Consider the following 21518-nt stretch of genomic DNA (forward strand, 5'->3'; position numbering starts at 1 on the left):
GCAAATCCATATGTGCGAAAAAACTCACACCCTATTACATTCGGCTCATAATGTGTATGGGGTCACTAAGGTGCTCCATACTTGCCTACTTTTGAAAAAGCATTTCAGGGAGATTGTGAAAGCAGCACCTATGAGCACGGCGGTAAAGTGGCGTGTACTGCTACATCTGAGAGGTGGGTCTTAAAATTGATTTACATCCAAATGTAAATGAGCCCCAAAGCAGTTAGTAAGATCTACTTGTTGATGAAAATACACTAATACTTCTCAGAAAATACATGTAGCCATAGGGATCATTGTGCCTTATAATAACCAATGCAGGGAAATTATGTATATATCTCTGTTTTTTCTTTTATATAACAGCTTCATAATGGGGGTAAGGTGAAATGAGGGAGATTGGTAGAGTCTTCAGGGAGACAGGGATATTGCTGCTATTTCAGGGAGTCTCCCTGACAATGAGGGAGAGTTGGCAAGTATGAAGTGCTCCAACTTTGGGAGTTAGTCTGTAGCACGCCTGTATCTAGCTGTGTCTAATACTCTCCTCCACCATAACCACTATTGTGGGCTGCTACACTCCACACCAGCAGAGCAGGGGTTAAATGTTTGGTGGCAGCACTGTAACTAAATAATAATAATAATATCCCCCTGTCTGGGGTCAGAAGCTGCAGTGAGTGAAAGCACTGACCTCAGGCAGGGAGACGGGGAGAGATGCTGCTGTTGTGCCCTGAGTAACACCCTCACCCTGCTGTACCCACTATCAATCAGCATGGGCACTGACAAGGCTGGGCTTCACAGCCTGCCCAGTGCCCATGTCAGATGGAGAAGAGAGAAGAGGCTGCACCAGTGGGATGCTGTGCATAGGTCAGAGGTTTTGTCTCCAGGCAAGTTGGTGGGTCCTAGTGCCCGGCTGCTGTTTGGCTCCAATGCATCCAAATCAGAGACAGGGCAGAGTGTGCCTCCAACAGGTCAGGACATGGATCACTTTGGTGGTCCAATCAGCAACAGTCCAAGAGAGAAGGAGAACTAAGTCACCTCCAAGCAGGCCGGCCCAGTGGGAACTGTTACCAGGGGCCCAATCCCTGGTGTTAAATATACCATGGCAGAAGCCAATCTGTAGCATTGTGTATGGAAATGTTTTATAATTAGATGGTTCTGGCTCCAAGTCCAGAGATGCACAGAGTAACATTTGGCAAATATCAAAACTTTGGAGCGGACACACCTTGGAAAATTCCCTCTGGGTGATATAATCACTGTTACTGGCTTCTAATGATGTAGAACAACTGTCACAATTCCGGGTAATGTTCCCAAAACCAGGCCCTGTTTCTTACCTATTAGGCCACTTGTCATACACCTGGCGATCAGGGAATGTGCTACCCGCACCAGCTATGGTAGTCTCCATGGTGGATCCCGTGAGTGCCGATAAAGCTGCTGGTGTGTGCAGTGAGCAGGATTTGGGATGCAGTGCTGGCATCCCTCATGGCATTGTTCCCGCTGGCTCCTCGACATGGAAGGTGCCATTTTGCCCAGCATCAGGTGATTAGATTCATACCAATCCTGTTCAGTCAGGCACTCAGCTGACACTTCCAGCCAATCCAGATCTACCCATGGGTATAAAGCTTCCAGGTCAGCAGGGCTGGGTTGCCAGTGCCATAAATCACACAGGTCTGCATGTGAGCTTTGTATCTGTGCTCACCTGTACTCCCAGACGGCTCCAGCGGATCCTGACTGCTGTTCTGAATCTGTTAGTGATTATTCTGGTGTCTATTCTGCCTTGGTTTCTTAGCCACAGTTATCGGTGCAAGTCCGATATTCCTCAGTCATCTGTACAAGTCCGATATTCCCCAGTCATCTGTACAAGTCCGATATTCCTCAGTCATCGGTGCAAGGCCGATATTCCTCAGTCATCTGTACAAGTCCGATATTCCTCAGTCGTCTGTACAAGTCTGATATTCCCCAGTCAATGGTGCAAGTAAAATATTCCTCAATCATCAGTACAAGTCCAATATTCATCAGTCACCCATTTTAAAGGATTAACTGCAAATTTTTAGTATCCCCTGGATGTATTATGGAGGGACCGCAGCAGATATCTACGATACTTGCTGCAATCACTTCATTCGCATAGGCAGCCACATCCCCATAGGTTTTTATGGGGGATGCGATGCTGCCAAATTTACCAACATCCGTAATGCAAAGCGTTCTGGATATTTCCCCCCACAGCTAACTCCATCTGAAGATGGCATAATCCGCTGTAGCCTATGAGCTACACATCGCATAATTAGCCGGTGGAACCCTCCCCGGCAATGGCGGCTGTGCATGTGCAGTCAGAGGGACAGCGCATGCGCAGAACCCATGGCAGCTCTCTGGGCACATCGCAGGGACGGGTTCCTTTCGGATCCTGGTGATGGGATTGCATATTGCTATGTAATGTCATACCCAGATCACATTACAAATGCGACTAATAATAAATGGAGGCGTAAGGGAGAACATAAAAGCGCACCTATAATGGGGCTCATTTACAGCCAGAGACACAATCTGCGCCTTTTATTTCTCCACGTATGGCAGTAATTTCCTCTGCACCCGCGTGCCAAAGCACGCCCGTCTGCAGCAGGAAAGAAGATTAGTTGATCTTTTAAAGGGTAAAATAACTGATGCTTTCTGCCAGGAGCACTGAGGGGGTAATAAGTACCAGGGCCCTAGTCATGCCTCCAACGTGGCACAGCCATACTACCATCAGCACCCGTAATTCATGATTCATTGCCACATTCCCGTCTACATCATATTCACAGAAGAGAGAAGTGAGCATTGTGGTCGGGTATTTTTATTTTTCATTTTAAATGGAAGAGAACTAAGTCTGCTATAAATGTCATTAATGTGCAGATTGTGGTGACAATAATACCATGGAAGTGACGAGGGAAATTAGTATCTACATTATATCACACCCTGCAAATTTGATGTTAGAGGAGGAGGAGGCTGTATAAGGTATAAAGGTGCAAAACAGACTCAGAGACCGGAGGATCCCTCTAACCCAGCACAAGATTGGGATGCAAAAGGGGAGTTGAGGAGGAGGAGGACCAACTGGTCCCTCTGCAGTGGTGTCATGAGGCGGGTGAGCAAGTACCAGGGCCCCTATCTTGCCCCTAACATGGCATGACCATACTACATTCAGCACCTGTAATTGCTGACATGGCATTGCCACATTCCCTTCATCAGCATAAATCACAGAAGAGAGAACTGAGCATTGTGGTCAGGTATTTTTAGTTCTTATTTTATCTGGAAGAGAACTAAGTCTGCTAGTAACCTCTGTACAGCGCAGATTGTGGTGACAATATTAAAGAGGAAGTAATGAGGCAAATCAGTAGCTACATGATATCATATCCAGCAAATATAATGTTACAGGAGGAGGAGGAGGCTGTGTATGGTATAAAGGTGCAAAACAGTCTCAGAGACCGGAGGATCCCTCTAACCCAGCACAAGATGAGGAGCTGCTGGCTGTCTCTGCTCTTACTCTCTGCAGTCACATTAGACATCTGTCTCTCTCAGTCTCCAGGATGGGACACCCCAGTTGGAAAACGGATAAAAGAGGCTGTGAAATGCTTCAACCAGAGAGAAAATGTCCCGTATTTATATAAACCGCAGAATGATGTCCCTATTACACTCCTAAAGGTACAGAATGGGTGTACTTGCTTTCTCTTGGGTGCTAATGAAATTGCAGTATATTCAGTGGTTACAAGCCAGTAAACTTAGATACAGCTATAGGACAGGACAATGTTATCACTGACATACATCACAGGGAACCAAGAGAGGAACAGAGCATCGCCAGGACACAGCTAGAGGACAGGACAGTGTTATCACTGACATACATTACAGGGAACCAGGAGAGGAACAGAGCATCGCCGGGACACAGCTATAGGACAGGACAGTGTTATCACTGACATACATTACAGGGAACCAGGAGAGGAACAGAGCATCGCCAGGACACAGCTATAGGACAGGACAGTGTTATCACTGACATACATTACAGGGAACCAGGAGAGGAACAGAGCATCGCCGGGACACAGCTATAGGACAGGACAGTGTTATCACTGACATACATTACAGGGAACCAGGAGAGGAACAGAGCATTGCCGGGACACAGCTATAGGACAGGACAGTGTTATCACTGACATACATTACAGGGAACCAGGAGAGGAACAGAGCATTGCCGGGACACAGCTATAGGACAGGACAGTGTTATCACTGACATACATTACAGGGAACCAGGAGAGGAACAGAGCATTGCCGGGACACAGCTATAGGACAGGACAGTGTTATCACTGACATACATTACAGGGAACCAGGAGAGGAACAGAGCATTGCCGGGACACAGCTATAGGACAGGACAGTGTTATCACTGACATACATTACAGGGAACCAGGAGAGGAACAGAGCATCGCCAGGACACAGGTATAGGACAGGACAGTGTTATCACTGACATACATTACAGGGAACAAGGAGAGGAACAGAGCATCGCCAGGACACAGCTATAGGACAGGACAGTGTTATCACTGACATACATTACAGGGAACCAGGAGAGGAACAGAGCATCACCAGGACACAGCTATAGGACAGGACGTGTTATCACTGACATACATTACAGGGAACCAGGAGAGGAACAGAGCATCGCCGGGACACAGGTATAGGACAGGACAGTGTTATCACTGACATACATTACAGGGAACCAGGAGAGGAACAGAGAATCGCCGGGACACAGCTATAGGACAGGACAGTGTTATCACTGACATACATTACAGGGAACCAGGAGAGGAACAGAGAATCGCCGGGACACAGCTATAGGACAGGACAGTGTTATCACTGACATACATTACAGGGAACCAGGAGAGGAACAGAGCATCGCCAGGACACAGCTATAGGAGAGGATGGTGTTATCACTGACATACATTACAGGGAACCAGGAGAGGAACAGAGCATCGCCAGGACACAGCTATAGGAGAGGATGGTGTTATCACTGACATACATTACAGGGAACCAGGAGAGGAACAGAGCATCGCCGGGACACAGCTATAGGACAGGACAGTGTTATCACTGACATACATTACAGGGAACCAGGAGAGGAACAGAGCATCGCCAGGACACAGCTATAGGACAGGACAATGTTATCACTGACATACATTACAGGGAACCAGGAGAGGAACAGAGCATCGCCGGGACACAGCTATAGGAGAGGACAGTGTTATCACTGACATACATTACAGGGAACCAGGAGAGGAACAGAGCATTGCCTGGACACAGCTATAGGACAGGACAGTGTTATCACTGACATACATTACAGGGAACCAGGAGAGGAACAGAGCATCGCCAGGACACAGCTATAGGACAGGACGTGTTATCACTGACATACATTACAGGGAACCAGGAGAGGAACAGAGCATCGCCAGGACACAGCTATAGGACAGGACGTGTTATCACTGACATACATTACAGGGAACCAGGAGAGGAACAGAGCATTGCCGGGACACAGCTATAGGAGAGGATGGTGTTATCACTGACATACATTACAGGGAACCAGGAGAGGAACAGAGCATCGCCAGGACACAGCTATAGGAGAGGATGGTGTTATCACTGACATACATTACAGGGAACCAGGAGAGGAACAGAGCATCGCCAGGACACAGCTATAGGACAGGGCAGTGTTATCACTGACATACATTACAGGGAACCTGGAGAGGAACAGAGCATCGCCAGGACACAGCTATAGGACAGGGCAGTGTTATCACTGACATACATTACAGGGAACCAGGAGAGGAACAGAGCATCGCCAGGACACATTTATAGGACAGGACAGCGTTATCACTGACATACATTACAGGGAACCAGGAGAGGTACAGAGCATCGCCAGGACACAGCTATAGGACAGGGCAGTGTTATCACTGACATACATTACAGGGAACCAGGAGAGGAACAGAGCATTGCCAGGACACAGGTATAGGACAGGACAGTGTTATCACTGACATACATTACAGGGAACCAGGAGAGGAAAAGAGCATTGCCAGGACATGGGCCACTCTCATGTCTGGGGGCACAGAGAGGGGGTGATATGGCTATGACCATGTATTGTCTTATGGGGGCAGAGTAGGGAACTTAGGGGAAGCAGAAACCTTGGAGGCCGGGTATCAGTAAGCCCCACTCATCTCTGTGCCCCATAGTGTATGTGGTATCCGGTTGTCTGTTCGACCTCAGTTAGATTGACAATACATACATCGACCACCATACATCGACTCCATCGAGGTCGACAGGTACTATAGGTCGACAAACCATAGATCGACTGCACCTCTATATCGACAAACACGAGAATGACATGAACATTAGATCGAAACTACATATGATCGAAATAACTCATACCAACATATGAAGATCGACAACACACATGATAGACATAACAAAAGATCGAAGCTAAATAGGTTGTCAGTTAATAGATAGACATATAAAAAATTAATCCATACTCAGTGTATGTGACCCCTGTGGTCCTGACCCTCAACTGAATGATTTATTCTGTGCACTTTAGATTTCCTGACTATTAAATGACAGCAGAAAGGTAGAGAAAATATCACATACGGTTCCCTAACCTAAATCTTACCTTCTCTCTCAGCTTAGGGACATTGGACCTCATTGAGACCCGGTCACAAGCGCTGAGCATTCGCAACCGGGTCGATGTTTAGCCCCTGTACACACGTAGCGGCCGCACTGCGTGTGCGCAAGCCCCGGAGCGAGAGAGAAATTCTCTCGCTCCGGAGCTCACTACAAAAGGGGTATCTGTCGATGTTGATCGACAGCTCGATCCGTTTTGAAGGCATGGCGGGGGTGGGGTGCTTTCACAAACGGAGGCGTTCCTTAAGGAACGCTGGAATGCCTGTCATTTTGTGGGCGGCCACACTGACATCAGTAGTGATGTCAGTGGAGAGCTTCCTGCTCAATCAGAACAGGAAGCTCCCTGGGGCTTGCGGTTGCCGAGCCCCAAACTTAGGGTCTAGTCGCAAGCCCCAACGGTCGCGATGGTCTTGACCATCGCGACCATCAACCAGGTTGGTCGCTAAAGCTGTGGGTGGTTACCCACAGCTTAGCTAGCGACCAGGAGGCCGCACTTGAAAAGTCAAGTGGCCGCCCTCATTCAGATCGAGCGCTCGCTTCTTGCGACCGCCTCTGAATGAGGGCCATTATGTGCTGTGTGATTGTGTAATGTGGATCTGGTCAATTTACATTAATAGAGGAAATGGAAAATGAGACCCATTCTCTGAGAGCAAACGTGTACAAAGCAGCGTCCAATGACATGTAATCAGACTGCGCTCCTTCTCACTCATAGACAGTTATAGATCATTCTCCAACATTAATAACATGTAAGTGAAATTATTTATTATTCATATAATATCCATTATTATTATAACAAACACTAAAAATAAACACTAATAATAATAATAATAATAATAATAATAATAATAATAATACATCAATACAGCATAGAATCAGTAAAGGAGCATACACACGGTCAGATATGTCAGATGAACGATTGGACGATTGAACGATTTGCAAACGATTGAACGATTTCAGCCTGTATTAAAATGAATGGAAATCTTACAAAACTGACTGCAAACACATCAGATGTCAGATATCGTTATCTGACAAACGGGAACGCACATCGTTCATCGTTCATCATTGCACACACATCAGATTTTTCTTTTAGATATGAACGATTAAACGATTTTTAAAATCGTTATTGTTCAGATCTGAAGAAAAATCTGACCGTGTGTATGCACCATAACAGGTTATAGAGCTCTCATAAATGTAAATATAATTCTAAAACTTGTATCCAATAATACCAAATATATGGTGATGTTTTTACATAAGTTGGAATATAGGCCCTGATTCAGAGCCAGACGCTCTGACCAGAGCGCTCGCTCTGAATCAGGGCCCACCTCCATTAAAATGGAGCGTCCTCCTGGACGCTCGTATAGCTGTGGGTCACCACCCACAGCATATACGAGCGTCCAACAAGATGGTCGCGATGGTCTTGACCATCGCGACCATCGGACTTGCGAGTGAAACCCTGTGGTCGGGTTTCTCAACCGCAAGGCCAGGAGTGATTTTGGCTCTATCAGAGCCAAAATCACTCCCACTGACATCACTAGTGATGTCAGTGGGCCCGGCTTCAGACTGTAGGCGTTCCCATAGGAATGTCTCCGTCTGCAAGGCACGCCCCCGGCACGCCCACCAAAGGGGGCGTGCTGTTGATGTTGATTGACAGCACGCCCCCTTTGGTGCGAGACCCGGAGCGATGGAAAGTCCTTCGCTCGCCGGGTCTCCCTCCGTCGCGCGCATGCGCAGTGGGGACCATCGATCCACTTGCGAGCGTACTGCCGCTTGTGAGTGGGTCTGAATGACCCCCATAAATCAGCATGTAGGATCATCTGTAATATTCATCCCCGTGATATCTTAATTTATAGATTCAAAAGGGTTTTGTGTACACAGGGCTTCATTCAGAGCCACTCGTAAGCGGCCGTTCGTTCGTTCCGAGCGATGTTCGCACATCTGCGCATGCGTACGGGTTGTAATACGCATGCGCGAACCAGTCAGTGCGGCCGAAAATTGTGTGCTCGCAAAATAGCGAATGCCTGCTAAGTTGAGTGACAGGATGAGGCGTATGTGGGTGGTAACAGGGGAAGGTGCTTGAAAACGGGGAGTGGAGATCAGAACGCAGGCGTGCCTAAAGGTCAAAACGGGCGTTTTATAGGTGTGCAAAATTAGCAAAGCAGCATCATCGACCACGTCAGTTGGGTGTTTTTTAGTCAGAACTGCTCGCATGATTGCGGTAGGAAAATCCAGCCACAAGAATAGCGAGCAGTTCATACGCCGTTCGATGTACTCGATTAATCTAATAAATAGCGGACATGACGTATGATGCGAGCGGCCAGGGGGCGTTTTTCTCAAAATAACGACCGCATGTTTTGTTCGCTCGTTCAGACATAGAGGCATGAACAGACCGCAAAGAGCGAACGGTTAATTTAAATAGCCAGCCCCTTTTTCTGAACGAGCGAGCGCAAATAGCGTCCGGCTCTGAATCAGACCCACAGTCATTAGTGGATGGTTCAATTTGACATTAGAGAGTCTATAAAAAAGTTTTTCAAAATGATGGGCAGCACATGATTAGGTGGAGAGATATATAATCAGACTGCAGTAAGTGAAGATCATTACTGGCTGACTAGTAATACAGTAGGAGGCCTTTTAGCACCACTTGAAGTTTGCAGAAATGTCAAATCTCTTCAATTGGATCCTTCCAGCCGATATGTTTGCGTCAATGTGCACATGCTGGTAACTCATTAGTTACTCAGAACCATCTGTTTTGAGCAGTCCAGCAAGTCAAGGATTAAATCCCACTGACGCACGAGAGGACATCAGAGTGCCTGTCCTTTTGAACGCTGTTACTTGGGCGTGTACTCATTGCGTACGACGAGACTTGCAGTTTCTGAGTCAGGGCAGAGCTGCTGTAATTATGCGTGAGAGCCAATGTTACTTGTTACTGATGTATTTGCAGGACTGTGAGGTATTACGGATGTGAGATAGCGCTAGTGGGCGTCTCTTTGCTGGCTGTGCAATTGAAAACATTAGCATATTTTTTTGCAGCAGACCTGAATCAGACCTCATAATGTCACGTAACAATTTACCAATGTTACAGTGTGTTCACATTTCAGAGATTCTAAGACATTGATTTAGTTTTGGTGGAACTGGAAAAAGAAATCTAATCAAATCTATCTATAAAATGCAAACATATAAAAAGTTAAATCAAAATAACATACTGTAGAAATGTGCCTTGTATACTGAGTATTTAGTGGCTTTAGCTACGTATCATGAACTGTGCTCAGATCAGAGCCAACATAAATTCTCTGATCTCTTCTGTACATCAGTAAGTGATCACTGGGCCTGATTCAGACCCGGTCGCAAGCGCTGAGCACTCGCAACCGGGTCGATGGTGGCCCACAGCGCATGCACACGACGGAGCCGGCTCCGTCGTGCGCATGCGCGAGACCCGGCTAGCGACGGGCAATCTGTTGCTCCGGGTCTCGCACCAAAGGGGGCGAGCTGTCGATGTTGAGTGACAGCTCACCCCCTTTGGTGGGCGGGCTGGGGGGGTGGCTGCCCAAACAGTGGCATTCCCGAGGGAACGCTTGCCGGTTTTGGGCGGCCCCACTGACATCAAGAGTGATGTCAGTGGAGAGCTTCCGGCTCTGTTGGAGCTGAAAGCTCTCTGGGGCTTGCGATGAATGAGACCCTACCACAAGGGTCTCGTCGCAAGCCCGATGGTCGCGATGGTCTTGACCATCGCGACCATCATCATGGCCGCTCGCTCTATAGCTGTGGGTGGTCACCCACAGCTATGTGAGCGGCCAAGAGGCCGCTCCAAAAAACAAAAAAGCCAGGCCCTGATTCAGAGCGAGCGGCTCTGAATCAGGCCCATGGATAATTATCTTTACATTTATAAGAGATCACATGGTTACATTTTATATATATTTTCTTTTTAGGAGCAGGGGAATTCTCGGACTTTGCGTTTCAGAATAAGAGAAACCAGGTGCCCCAAAGGTGCAAGTAGAGATTTATTAAGATGTGAATATCAAAGAAATGGGGTGAGTATTTAGGAGAAAGGTAAATAAAATGGCTATATTCTAATGATTTGAGTTCTATATTTCTCCAATATATCCTGTAAATTATGAAGGTGCCAATGTCCTCATGAATACAATAATAAAACATCATAAACATATTTCCTGTGTTCTCAAAGATGTAATGTGGCACTTTATATTTTCAATTATAACGCCCCGTTTACTCTCAGTACCAGGTTACTAAATCCTGTGTAGGCTAATGCCCCCCCATGGTGTACATCATGTTATCAGTGCCTCCACCCAAGTATATTGGTCAGTGTGGGCCTACTTGGGAAAACCCAAATGTTAATAGGGATTAAGTAATATGGGGTAAATAACCCAGTATATATGTTATAATAGTAGTCCTGTCCCAATCCTGTCCCTCTTAGGTTAGGTGCTCACAAATAGCTCTCGGCGCTCCTCCAGATAAGTAACACACTTACCTAATAATTTATATATCTTTATATGTATAATACCTAGGCAATAACAAATATGTACTATATACTTTAACTCTGAAATACACAGTTATACATGTTTATATATTCATACATTTTAACTGAACAATACATTTATACCACATTTAATATCACAAATATATATGAATCCCCAAATTGAAGCTATACAGGAATCTAGAGTATTACAGCGAATCCGACATCCCTCTAAATATCACAGTTATATACAGTTATCCATTTCCACCTAACAAGTATTCCGAATTAGAGTAATAATGATGTAATATAAATCCAGCAGATGTAGAAGCCATAAAATAAATGATGAGATGACTTCTGGCTCTGACATCCTCTAGTATCTAGATCTGTAGTAATACAGAATACTTCTTATTTTATCCCTACTAAAATGTATCTCCTTTAATTGGCAACACTTGTATTTCTATTTAGAGCTGCTGCAAAGTCTACGCCTCCTGCTAAATGGATAATTAGTGCTGCAGTAAAGTTAAAGTTGAATTGCTGTAACCCCTGGAATTAGTAGTTCTCCTAGTGACAGAATACCTGAATGTCTGTTATATAAATAATAACCTGAGTGAGGGGAGGATCTATTTCTGTACAGCGCTGGACTGAGACTAAAAATAGGCCCTGGCACACAGCCACAGGGGTGCCAAGAGGGGGGGGGGAGTGGGTACTAATTACCTGGGCCTGAGCTTGCTGGAGGGGCCCGCTCCGCTCCCCTCCCCTCTTACATCACAACAGCCCAGGACGCGCTACTGTGTGCTGGGCTGTACTGGGAGACTACTCGCTGCTGCTCCTATGCCTGTGGGGGGAGGGATCAAGCTGATCGCGCCCCCCACTGGTTATGCGCTGGGCTGAGGGGGCTCACTGCATCCACCTCACCAGCACGCAGCGCCGCTCTGCAAAACTTTTCTTTCTTTCTTTTTTTTTACTTAAGGGGGCATGGCCACACCTCCCACAATTAGGCTATGCCCCCTTTACCTGGGCCCGGCGCGGCTCTTGGCGGGCCTGCACAGGCCCACCACGTGTCAGCATCTGAATGCAGAGGATGACACATCAGTACACACCAAAGCAGAGCCATAACTACACATTTTGGTGCCCTATATACATGAAGAGCATTGGTGCTGTCATCAACAAATGCAGTAGAGATGGTGAGCACCGAAAAAATACAGGTGCATTCTCATTGGGAAGGGACCACATAATAGTACCTTCAGTTCAAATTATGCCATACATTAGTGCCCCTTCGTCACATTACACCGCACAGTAGTGTCCCTTATTCACAAATGATAACACAGTAGTGTCCCTTATTCACATTACGCCACACAGTAGTAGTGCCCCTTACACATTATGCCCCACAATAATGCCCCTTATAACACTTTATGCCCCACATTATTGCCCCTTATAACACATTATGCCACACAGTATTGCCCCTTATAACACATTATGCCACACAGTATTGCCCCTTACACATTATGTCACACATAGTAATGCCCTTTAAAACACATTATGCCCCACAGTAATTCCCCTTATAACACATTATGCCACACAGTATTGCCCCTTACAACACATTATGCCACACAGTATTGCCCCTTATAACACATTATGCCCCACAGTAATTCCCCTTATAACACATTATGCCACACAGTATTGCCCTTTATAATACATTATGCCACACAGTGTTGCACCTTACACATTATGCCTCCACCCCCACCCCGTGTCCCTCTTGCAGCTTCTCACCTTCCCTGTTGAATTTGGTGCCAGGCCGCCATCACCTCAATGTAGCCGCAGCCATGGGGAGGGAATAGGCGCAATGTCATTTTTTATCTTGCACTGGTTGCGAGCCAAATGGAGCTCATGGACCAGCATCTACTGATGATTGGCTGCCAGTCCACAAGTTCCCATTGGCTCGCGACCAGCGCCTGATTAAAAATTACATAAAAAATTACATTGGCGCTGTTTCCCAAATCTTCCGCAGCTGCATGCAGGTCACCAAATCAGTGCCCCCCTCATTGGCATTGGCCAGACTGGCCCACCTGGCTATCGGCCCTTCTGCCATTTGCCAGGACTGACAGATGGGCAGTCCGGCCCTGTTGCAGTATATGTAACCCACACGGTTAATACTCCTAACATCCTCCCCCAGCTCTTCCCTCAAGTTGAAGATTTCTTAGAAGTGCTGAGTGTAATTATTATTATTATTTATATTATATAGCCATTATTTGGCTAGATGCAGCTGTCTCCTCCCGGGCGGCTGAATAGTCCGGCCCCTCTGGTGCTGCTCCGCCTCCTATTACAGCTAAGCCCTCTCAGATGACTCCACCTCCTAAACTGCAGGCGCGCCCCCTCTCCTGGAACACAGCCACTCTCCTGGAATATCTGCCACAACCCTGCCTTTCATGTCAGCGGGTCTCCTTTTGCCACTGTCAAAACCAGTTCCCACCTCCGCTTCTATACAGCCGCTGACAACCATAATCACCTCTCTCTGGGCAGGGCAGGATGAGTACTACTGCACCCACCAGCTTCCCTGATCACTCTCTGACTCCACCCTCCTGTGCCATCCTGTCAGCTACTCTGCTATAGTCTGCTGCTCACCCTTACAGCCGCTGGTCACCTGGCAATGGAACTCGGCCACAGAGTGGCCTCTCAGACAGGGGCAGAGTGAGTACCCCCCTCATCACCTCACAGCTCATGCTGTGATAGGTTCCCTCCCCGGCTCCACTCCCTGCACCTGGCAGCCTTTCCATAGCTCTGCGGCTGCTCAGGACACAATGGGGGTGGGGAGGGTGGGCACTGGCAGCTCCTTGTATACCTCTCTCTATACCCTGCCCTTCTTTCCCTGATAGGAGCCCAATCACTCCCAGCTATATCCCTCCGCCACTTCTTCTATAGTGCATGTGTATCCCATATACTGAGCCCATCCTCACCAAAGAAAGAAGTACCTCATACATGTATTCTGTAAGCAGATCTCATTGTATATTCTCACATATATGTAAAACATTTATAGCAGTTTTCATTTACCATATTATAACGTACATTTATTAGTACAATACTTCTTTTAAACCGGGTTACATAAACAATCAGTTTTGTACCTCTGAAATATGAAGCTTAATTCCATTAGATTCTCCTTCTGTATAACTGAGTTGTATATCTGTAACACTGAACAGTGCGGCAGATTTCTGCGCTATGTATATGCGTATCGGGACTGAAACTTGTTCCCTTTCCCTTCCCTCCATCATTACAAAACAGCGACAAAATAACCCCAGCCCCCAATCTGCTTAGGCCACTCCCCCAATACATTTTAACTCAAGCCAGTTATGCCCACTCTATGACAAAGCCCCACCCCTTTCCTGTAAGCCCCTCCTACAGTATTTCAGCTTCACAAAATGGGACTATTTAGAGGTATAGAGGGATAATTATCTAAATTGTGCTTTATAGCATCCAGTCTTGTTGCTTACAAACTTCTCCATGTTGTGTAGTGTTTTGCAATCTCCTCAGTGGCCATATTATAAGATGGCAGAGAGAGGAGGAGGAGGATAGAGATTGAGTTATGGACCATCAGGGTCAGGGTCCACAACAGAAATATCAGGGCCTGGTACACTCCCTCCCTCGTAAGTACAGGCTGGTTGAAAATCTGCTCATCCCCCCCCGTATCTCCATATCCATCCCAGTTTCTTCACTACCATCCGTTCCTTGTCTCTCCAGCCTCATCCCCCTCTCTGTCTGTGCATCCCCAGTTACAGTATCTGTGCCTCCATCTCCTGTCTCATCCCCCCTCTCTCTCCAGTCTCATCCCCCTCTCTGTCTGTCCATCCCCAGTTACAGTATCTGTGCCTCCATCTCCTGTCTCATCCCCCCTCTCTCTACAGTCTCATCCCCTTCTCTGTCTGTCCATCCCCAGTTACAGTATCTGTGCCTCCATCTCCTGCCTCATCCCCCCTCTCTCTACAGTCTCATCCCCCTCTCTGTCTGTCCATCCCCAGTTACAGTATCTGTGCCTCCATCTCCTGTCTCATCCCCCCTCTCTCTCCAGTCTCACCCCCCTCTCTGTCTGTCCATCCCCAGTTACAGTATCTGTGCCTCCATCCCCTGTCTCATCCCCCCTCTCTCTCCAGTCTCATCCCCCTCTCTGTCTGTCCATCCCCAGTTACAGTATCTGTGCCTCCATCTCCTGTCTCATCCCCCCTCTCTCTCCAGTCTCATCCCCCTCTCTGTCTGTCCATCCCCAGTTACAGTATCTGTGCCTCCATCTCCTGTCTCATCCCCTCTCTCTCTCCAGTCTCATCCCCCTCTCAGTCTGTACATCCCCAGTTACAGTATCTGTGCCTCCATCTCCTGTCTCATCCCCCCTCTCTCTCCAGTCTCATCCCCCTCTCTGTTTGTCCATCCCCAGTTACAGTATCTGTGCCTCCATCTCCTGTCTCATCCCCCTCTCTCTCCAGTCTCATCCCCCTCTCTGTCTGTCCATCCCCAGTTACAGTATCTGTGCCTCCATCTCCTATCTCATCCCCCCTCTCTCTCCAGTCTCATCCCCCTCTCTGTCTGTCCATCCCCAGTTACAGTATCTGTGCCTCCATCTCCTGTCTCATCCCCCCTCTCTCTCCAGTCTCATCCCCCTCTCTGTCTGTCCATCCCCAGTTACAGTATCTGTGCCTCCATCTCCTGTCTCATCCCCCCTCTCTCTCCAGTCTCATCCCCCTCTCTGTCTGTCCATCCCCAGTTACAGTATCTGTGCCTCCATCTCCTGTCTCATCCCCCCTCTCTCTCCAGTCTCATCCCCCTCTCTGTCTGTCCATCCCCAGTTACAGTATCTGTGCCTCCATCTCCTGTCTCATCCCCCCTCTCTCTCCAGTCTCATCCCCCTCTCTGTCTGTCCATCCCTAGTTACAGTATCTGTGCCTCCATCTCCTGTCTCATCCCCCCTCTCTCTCCAGTCTCATCCCCCTCTCTGTCTGTGCATCCCCAGTTACAGTATCTGTGCCTCCATCTCCTGTCTCATCCCCCCTCTCTCTCCAGTCTCATCCCCCTCTCTGTCTGTCCATCCCCAGTTACAGTATCTGTGCCTCCATCTCCTGTCTCATCCCCCCTCTCTCTCCAGTCTCATCCCCCTCTCTGTCTGTGCATCCCCAGTTGCAGTATCTGTGCCTCCATCTCCTGTCTCATCCCCCCTCTCTCTCCAGTCTCATCCCCCTCTCTGTCTGTCCATCCCTAGTTACAGTATCTGTGCCTCCATCTCCTGTCTCATCCCCCCTCTCTCTCCAGTCTCATCCCCCTCTCTGTCTGTGCATCCCCAGTTACAGTATCTGTTCCTCCATCTCCTGTCTCATCCCCCCTCTCTCTCCAGTCTCATCCCCCTCTCTGTCTGTGCATCCCCAGTTACAGTATCTGTGCCTCCATCTCCGGTCTCATCCCCACTCTCTCTCCAGTCTCATCCCCCTCTCTGTCTGTCCATCCCCAGTTATAGTATATGTGCCTCCATCTCCTGTCTCATCCCCCCTCTCTCTCCAGTCTCATCCCCCTCTCTGTCTGTCCATCTCCAGTTACAGTATCTATACCTCCATCTCCTGTCTCATCCCCCCTCTCTCTCCAGTCTCATCCCCCTCTCTGTCTGTCCATCCCCAGTTACAGTATCTGTGCCTCCACCTCCTGTGCCACAGAAGCAAAAAAAAACAAACACCCTTTGTGCAGACTGATCATCGAGCTCCCTCTTCATGCCTACACCCTGTGGTATTCACTGCAATGTCACAGGTAGGGCCGACAGTCAGAACCTACATTGTATTCTGCGTTCTCCTAATTGGCTGGGCCCCTAGGAGTCTTGTTCCCATAGCACCCCTGGCATCAATGGAAGTGGATAGATCCCCTTCAATTTCTGTGCCCTGATGTCATCAGCCAGTGTCCAACGTCATTCCCTACCATCTAAGTGGGCATAGAGGGGGAACATAACCATGTGGCGAGCATAGCGAGCCACTGAGCCCGAAACTTGGCGAGCGAAGCGAGCCGGCGAGGGGCGAACTTTCTTTTTTTGGTGGACTGTGTGGGCAGGAAACTACACTTCTGCCCTCAGTGTACGTCTCTTCAAGGTACATCTACTGAAGGGGAAATATACCTTTCCATCACTAGAGGTGTGCTGGGGTGCGGGCCGCACTGGGTGACACCATCCAAGGGGATGACAACAAAATAGCAGAGCTGCTCTGCTATTTTGGCATCACCCCTCTGATGATATCACCGAGCAGCCACACTGCAGTGAGAGTCAGGGGAGAGGCTGGGGGCTGCACCAGGCTTACTCTGTGGAGCAGCAGCTACTGGGCAGGGCAGCCCCCAGCCTCTCCCCTGCCTCTGAGCCCCATTGAGTGCCGTGAATGTGGGGCGTGACATATCTTCACACCTCCAATAGTGGCACACTTGAGTGGGCATGGCTTTCGCGGCACAAGTTCACGCTCCCTTGAACACACATGCGCTGGAGGTGGGTCCCTGACTCCCGCACTGGGTGTCAGAAAGGCTAGTACTGCTTGTTATCGGGCCTGCTCAGGGTGAGGAGACTGGCATGATATAATACAGTATAAGGAGAGACACTCCTTGGTGCATGCGTAAATCACAATTTAGAAACAATGTTACATGACATTATTAGGCTTGTAACAATGGCAGGGAAAATGTAACCATTCGATGCAGCCCTACTGGTGCCCATCTCACCATCTCACTAATGCCCACCTAATGACAGAACCCCAGATGCCTGTGAATTGGGAATGTCCTATTGAAATGATTATACTCATGGGGTGTGTTCTGAATATTAGTCAGAGGAAATGCAGCTCATTTGTTGATCACAAGGAAATGACATGTAATCCTGTAGAAGTGAGGTTGGACTCGCCAGTTTCTAAGATTTGTAAATAATATATTGTTTAACCTACAAATACATTACATCTAATGACATTTAGCAAATATCTTGTTCTAAATATTTTATTTAAAAAAATCTCCCCTTATTAGTGCAGCCTGAGTAAAAAGCTAATTGTATAGTACAGTATTTATCCTAGTAACTATTAATGACAAAACCAGCTACTAGCTAAGCCCCGCCCTCTGTCTTGTGCGTCCACTTGTTGCACTAATGTCATGTGATAGTTGTGACTCAATAAATTTATCACAACTGTCCTGATTCAGGCCATACAGTCCTGATCTGAGGGAACTATCCCACCACCTCAGCAGTTAGAACCTGGTTCGTAGCTAGGGGAGTACATGTGGTGCTGCCACCCAGGGAGCAAGGCCGAGGAGGTGGCATGATCGATGCCCTGGTAGCACCTATATTTGGTTTGCATGGTTCCTGGAACATGCCCAGTGCTCAGCTTCCTGGTCCCTTCTTCCCAGACAACATGACATTAATGCCCTGCTATGGCGCTGGTGGGCACACTGCCCTGCACCCACAGATAGTTGTGAGGTATTTCCCCGCAGGAATCTCACCAAGGTGAGCAGGAGCCACACACAGCTGAAACCTGTGCTCCTGACAAATCCAAAGTTATTTTGGGATCGTGGACAGTAGTTGTGGCAGATGCACTGAGCGCACCATGGGGGGATGACCCTGTCCCCAACATGGGATGACAACTTACTTTTTATGTGTAAAGCTGCACAATGTGGAATGGGATCAATGTGAGGAAAGCTGTCAGGTTTCCTTACGGAGTTATGATGCTTATATATATGTTATCAGGTGTACGGTTTGCACATTTGGAGTAAGCGATTAGCCCACTGTTACTAATGACAGTATGCTGTATTGTATTTTGTAGCAGTTTCAGGAGTGTACCATTGTGCTGGGTGAGAAGGACGCCAGTGAGATAACATGCCAGGTAAGAGATTGGTGGCCATTGATTATAGTACATAGGGACACACCCCTGATGTACACGGCTTCTCTCACACTGACACATACACATATAAAGACTGATGATAGCACATAGGGACGCACCCCTGATGTACATGGCTTCTCTCACACTGACACATACACATATAAAGACTGATGATAGCACATAGGGACACACCCCTGATGTACACGGCTTCTCTCACACTGACACATACACATATAAAGACTGATGATAGCACATAGGGAAGCACCCCTGATGTACATGGCTTCTCTAACACTGACACATACACATATAAAGACTGATGACAGCACATAGGGACGCACCCTTGATGTACACGGCTTCTCTCACACTGACACATATACATATAAAGACTGATGATAGTACATAGGGACGCACCCCTGATGTACACGGCTTCTCTCACACTGACACATACACAAATAAATACTGATGATAGCACATAGGGACGCACCCCTAATGTACACGGCTTCTCTCACACTGACACATACACATATAAAGACTGATGATAGCACATAGGGACGCACCCCTGATGTACATGGCTTCTCTCACACTGACACATACACATATAAAGACTGATGATAGCACATAGGGACGCACCCCTGATGTATAGGGCTTCTCTCACACTGACACATACACATATAAAGACTGATGATAGCACATAGGGACGCACCCCTGATGTACACGGCTTCTCTCACACTGACACATACACATATAAAGACAGATGATAGCACATAGGGACGCACCCCTGATGTACACGGCTTCTCTCACACTGACACATACACATATAAAGACTGATGATAGTACATAGGGACGCACCCCTGATGTACACGGCTTCTCTCACACTGACACATACACATATAAAGACTGATGATAGTACACAGGGACACACCCCTGATGTACACGGCTTCTCTCACACTGACACATACACATATAAAGACAGATGATAGCACATAGGGACGCACCCCTGATGTACATGGCTGCTCTCACACTGACACATACACATATAAAGACTGATGATAGTACATAGGGACGCACCCCTGATGTACATGGCTTCTCTCACACTGACACATACACATATAAAGACTGATGATACACATAGGGACGCACCCCTGATGTACACGGCTTCTCTCACACTGACACATACACATATAAAGACTGATGAGAGCACATAGGGACGCACCCCTGATGTACACGGCTTCTCTCACACTGACACATACACATATAAAGACTGATGAGAGCACATAGGGAAGCACCCCTGATGTACACAGCTTCTCTCATACTGACACATACACATATAAAGATTGATGATAGTACATATTGACGCACCCCTGATGTACATGGCTTCTATCACACTGACACATACACATATAAAGACTGATGATAGTACATAGGGACGCACCCCTGATGTACATGGCTTCTCTCACACTGACACATACACATATAAATACTGATGATAGCACATAGGGATGCACCCCTGATGTACACGGCTTCTCTCACACTGACACATACACATATAAAGACTGATGATAGTACATAGGGACGCACCCCTGATGTAAACGGCTTCTATCACACTGACACATACACATATAAAGACTGATGATAGTACATAGGGACGCACCCCTGATGTACATGGCTTCTCTCACACTGACACATACACATATAAAGACTGATGATAGCACATAGGGACGCACCCCTGATGTACACGGCTTCTCTCACACTGACACATACACATATAAAGACTGATGATAGTACATAGGGACAGACCCCTGATGTACATGGCTTCTCTCACACTGACACATACACATATAAAGACTGATGATAGTACATAGGGACAGACCCCTGATGTACATGGCTTCTCTCACACTGACACATACACATATAAAGACTGATGATAGCACATAGGGACGCACCCCTGATGTACACGGCTTCTCTCACACTGACACATACACATATAAAGACTGATGATAGTACATAGGGACAGACCCCTGATGTACATGGCTTCTCTCACACTGATACATACACATATAAAGACTGATGATAGCACATAGTGACGCACCCCTGATGTACACGGCTTCTCTCACACTGACACATACACATATAAAGACTGATGATAGCACATAGGGACGCACCCTGATGTACATGGCTTCTCTCACACTGACATATACACATATAAAGACTGATGATAGTACATAGGGACACACCCCTGATGTACATGGCATCTCTCACACTGACACATACACATATAAAGACTGATGATAGCACATAGGGACGCACCCCTGATGTACATGGCTTCTCTCACACTGACACATACACATATAAAGACTGATGATAGCACATAGGGACGCACCCCTGATGTACACGGCTTCTCTCACACTGACACATACACATATAAATACTGATGATAGTAAATAGGGACGCACCCCTGATGTACACGGCTTCTCTCGCACTGACACATACACATATAAAGACTGATGATAGTACATAGGGACGCACCCCTGATGTACACGGCTTCTCTCGCACTGACA

General features: G+C 47.4%; 1 protein-coding gene across 1 annotated transcript in view; it reads left to right on the forward strand.

Moving 5' to 3' along the window:
- Window positions 1–3439: 3439 nt before the first annotated feature.
- The window catches only part of LOC148511644 (cathelicidin-2-like), a 28275-nt gene continuing 10196 nt past the window's right edge, over window positions 3440–21518 (forward strand). Inside the window, exons 1-3 of the mRNA XM_088482943.1 lie at window positions 3440–3660; window positions 10566–10667; window positions 18904–18963. Coding sequence (XP_088339069.1) covers window positions 3472–3660; window positions 10566–10667; window positions 18904–18963 — 351 coding nt within the window. The 5' untranslated portion in view covers window positions 3440–3471. The remainder of the gene's footprint in view (window positions 3661–10565; window positions 10668–18903; window positions 18964–21518) is intronic.

This window comes from Taudactylus pleione, unplaced genomic scaffold (assembly GCF_031769625.1).
Source record: "Taudactylus pleione unplaced genomic scaffold, aTauple2 ptg000300l, whole genome shotgun sequence".
NCBI lineage: Eukaryota > Metazoa > Chordata > Amphibia > Anura > Myobatrachidae > Taudactylus > Taudactylus pleione.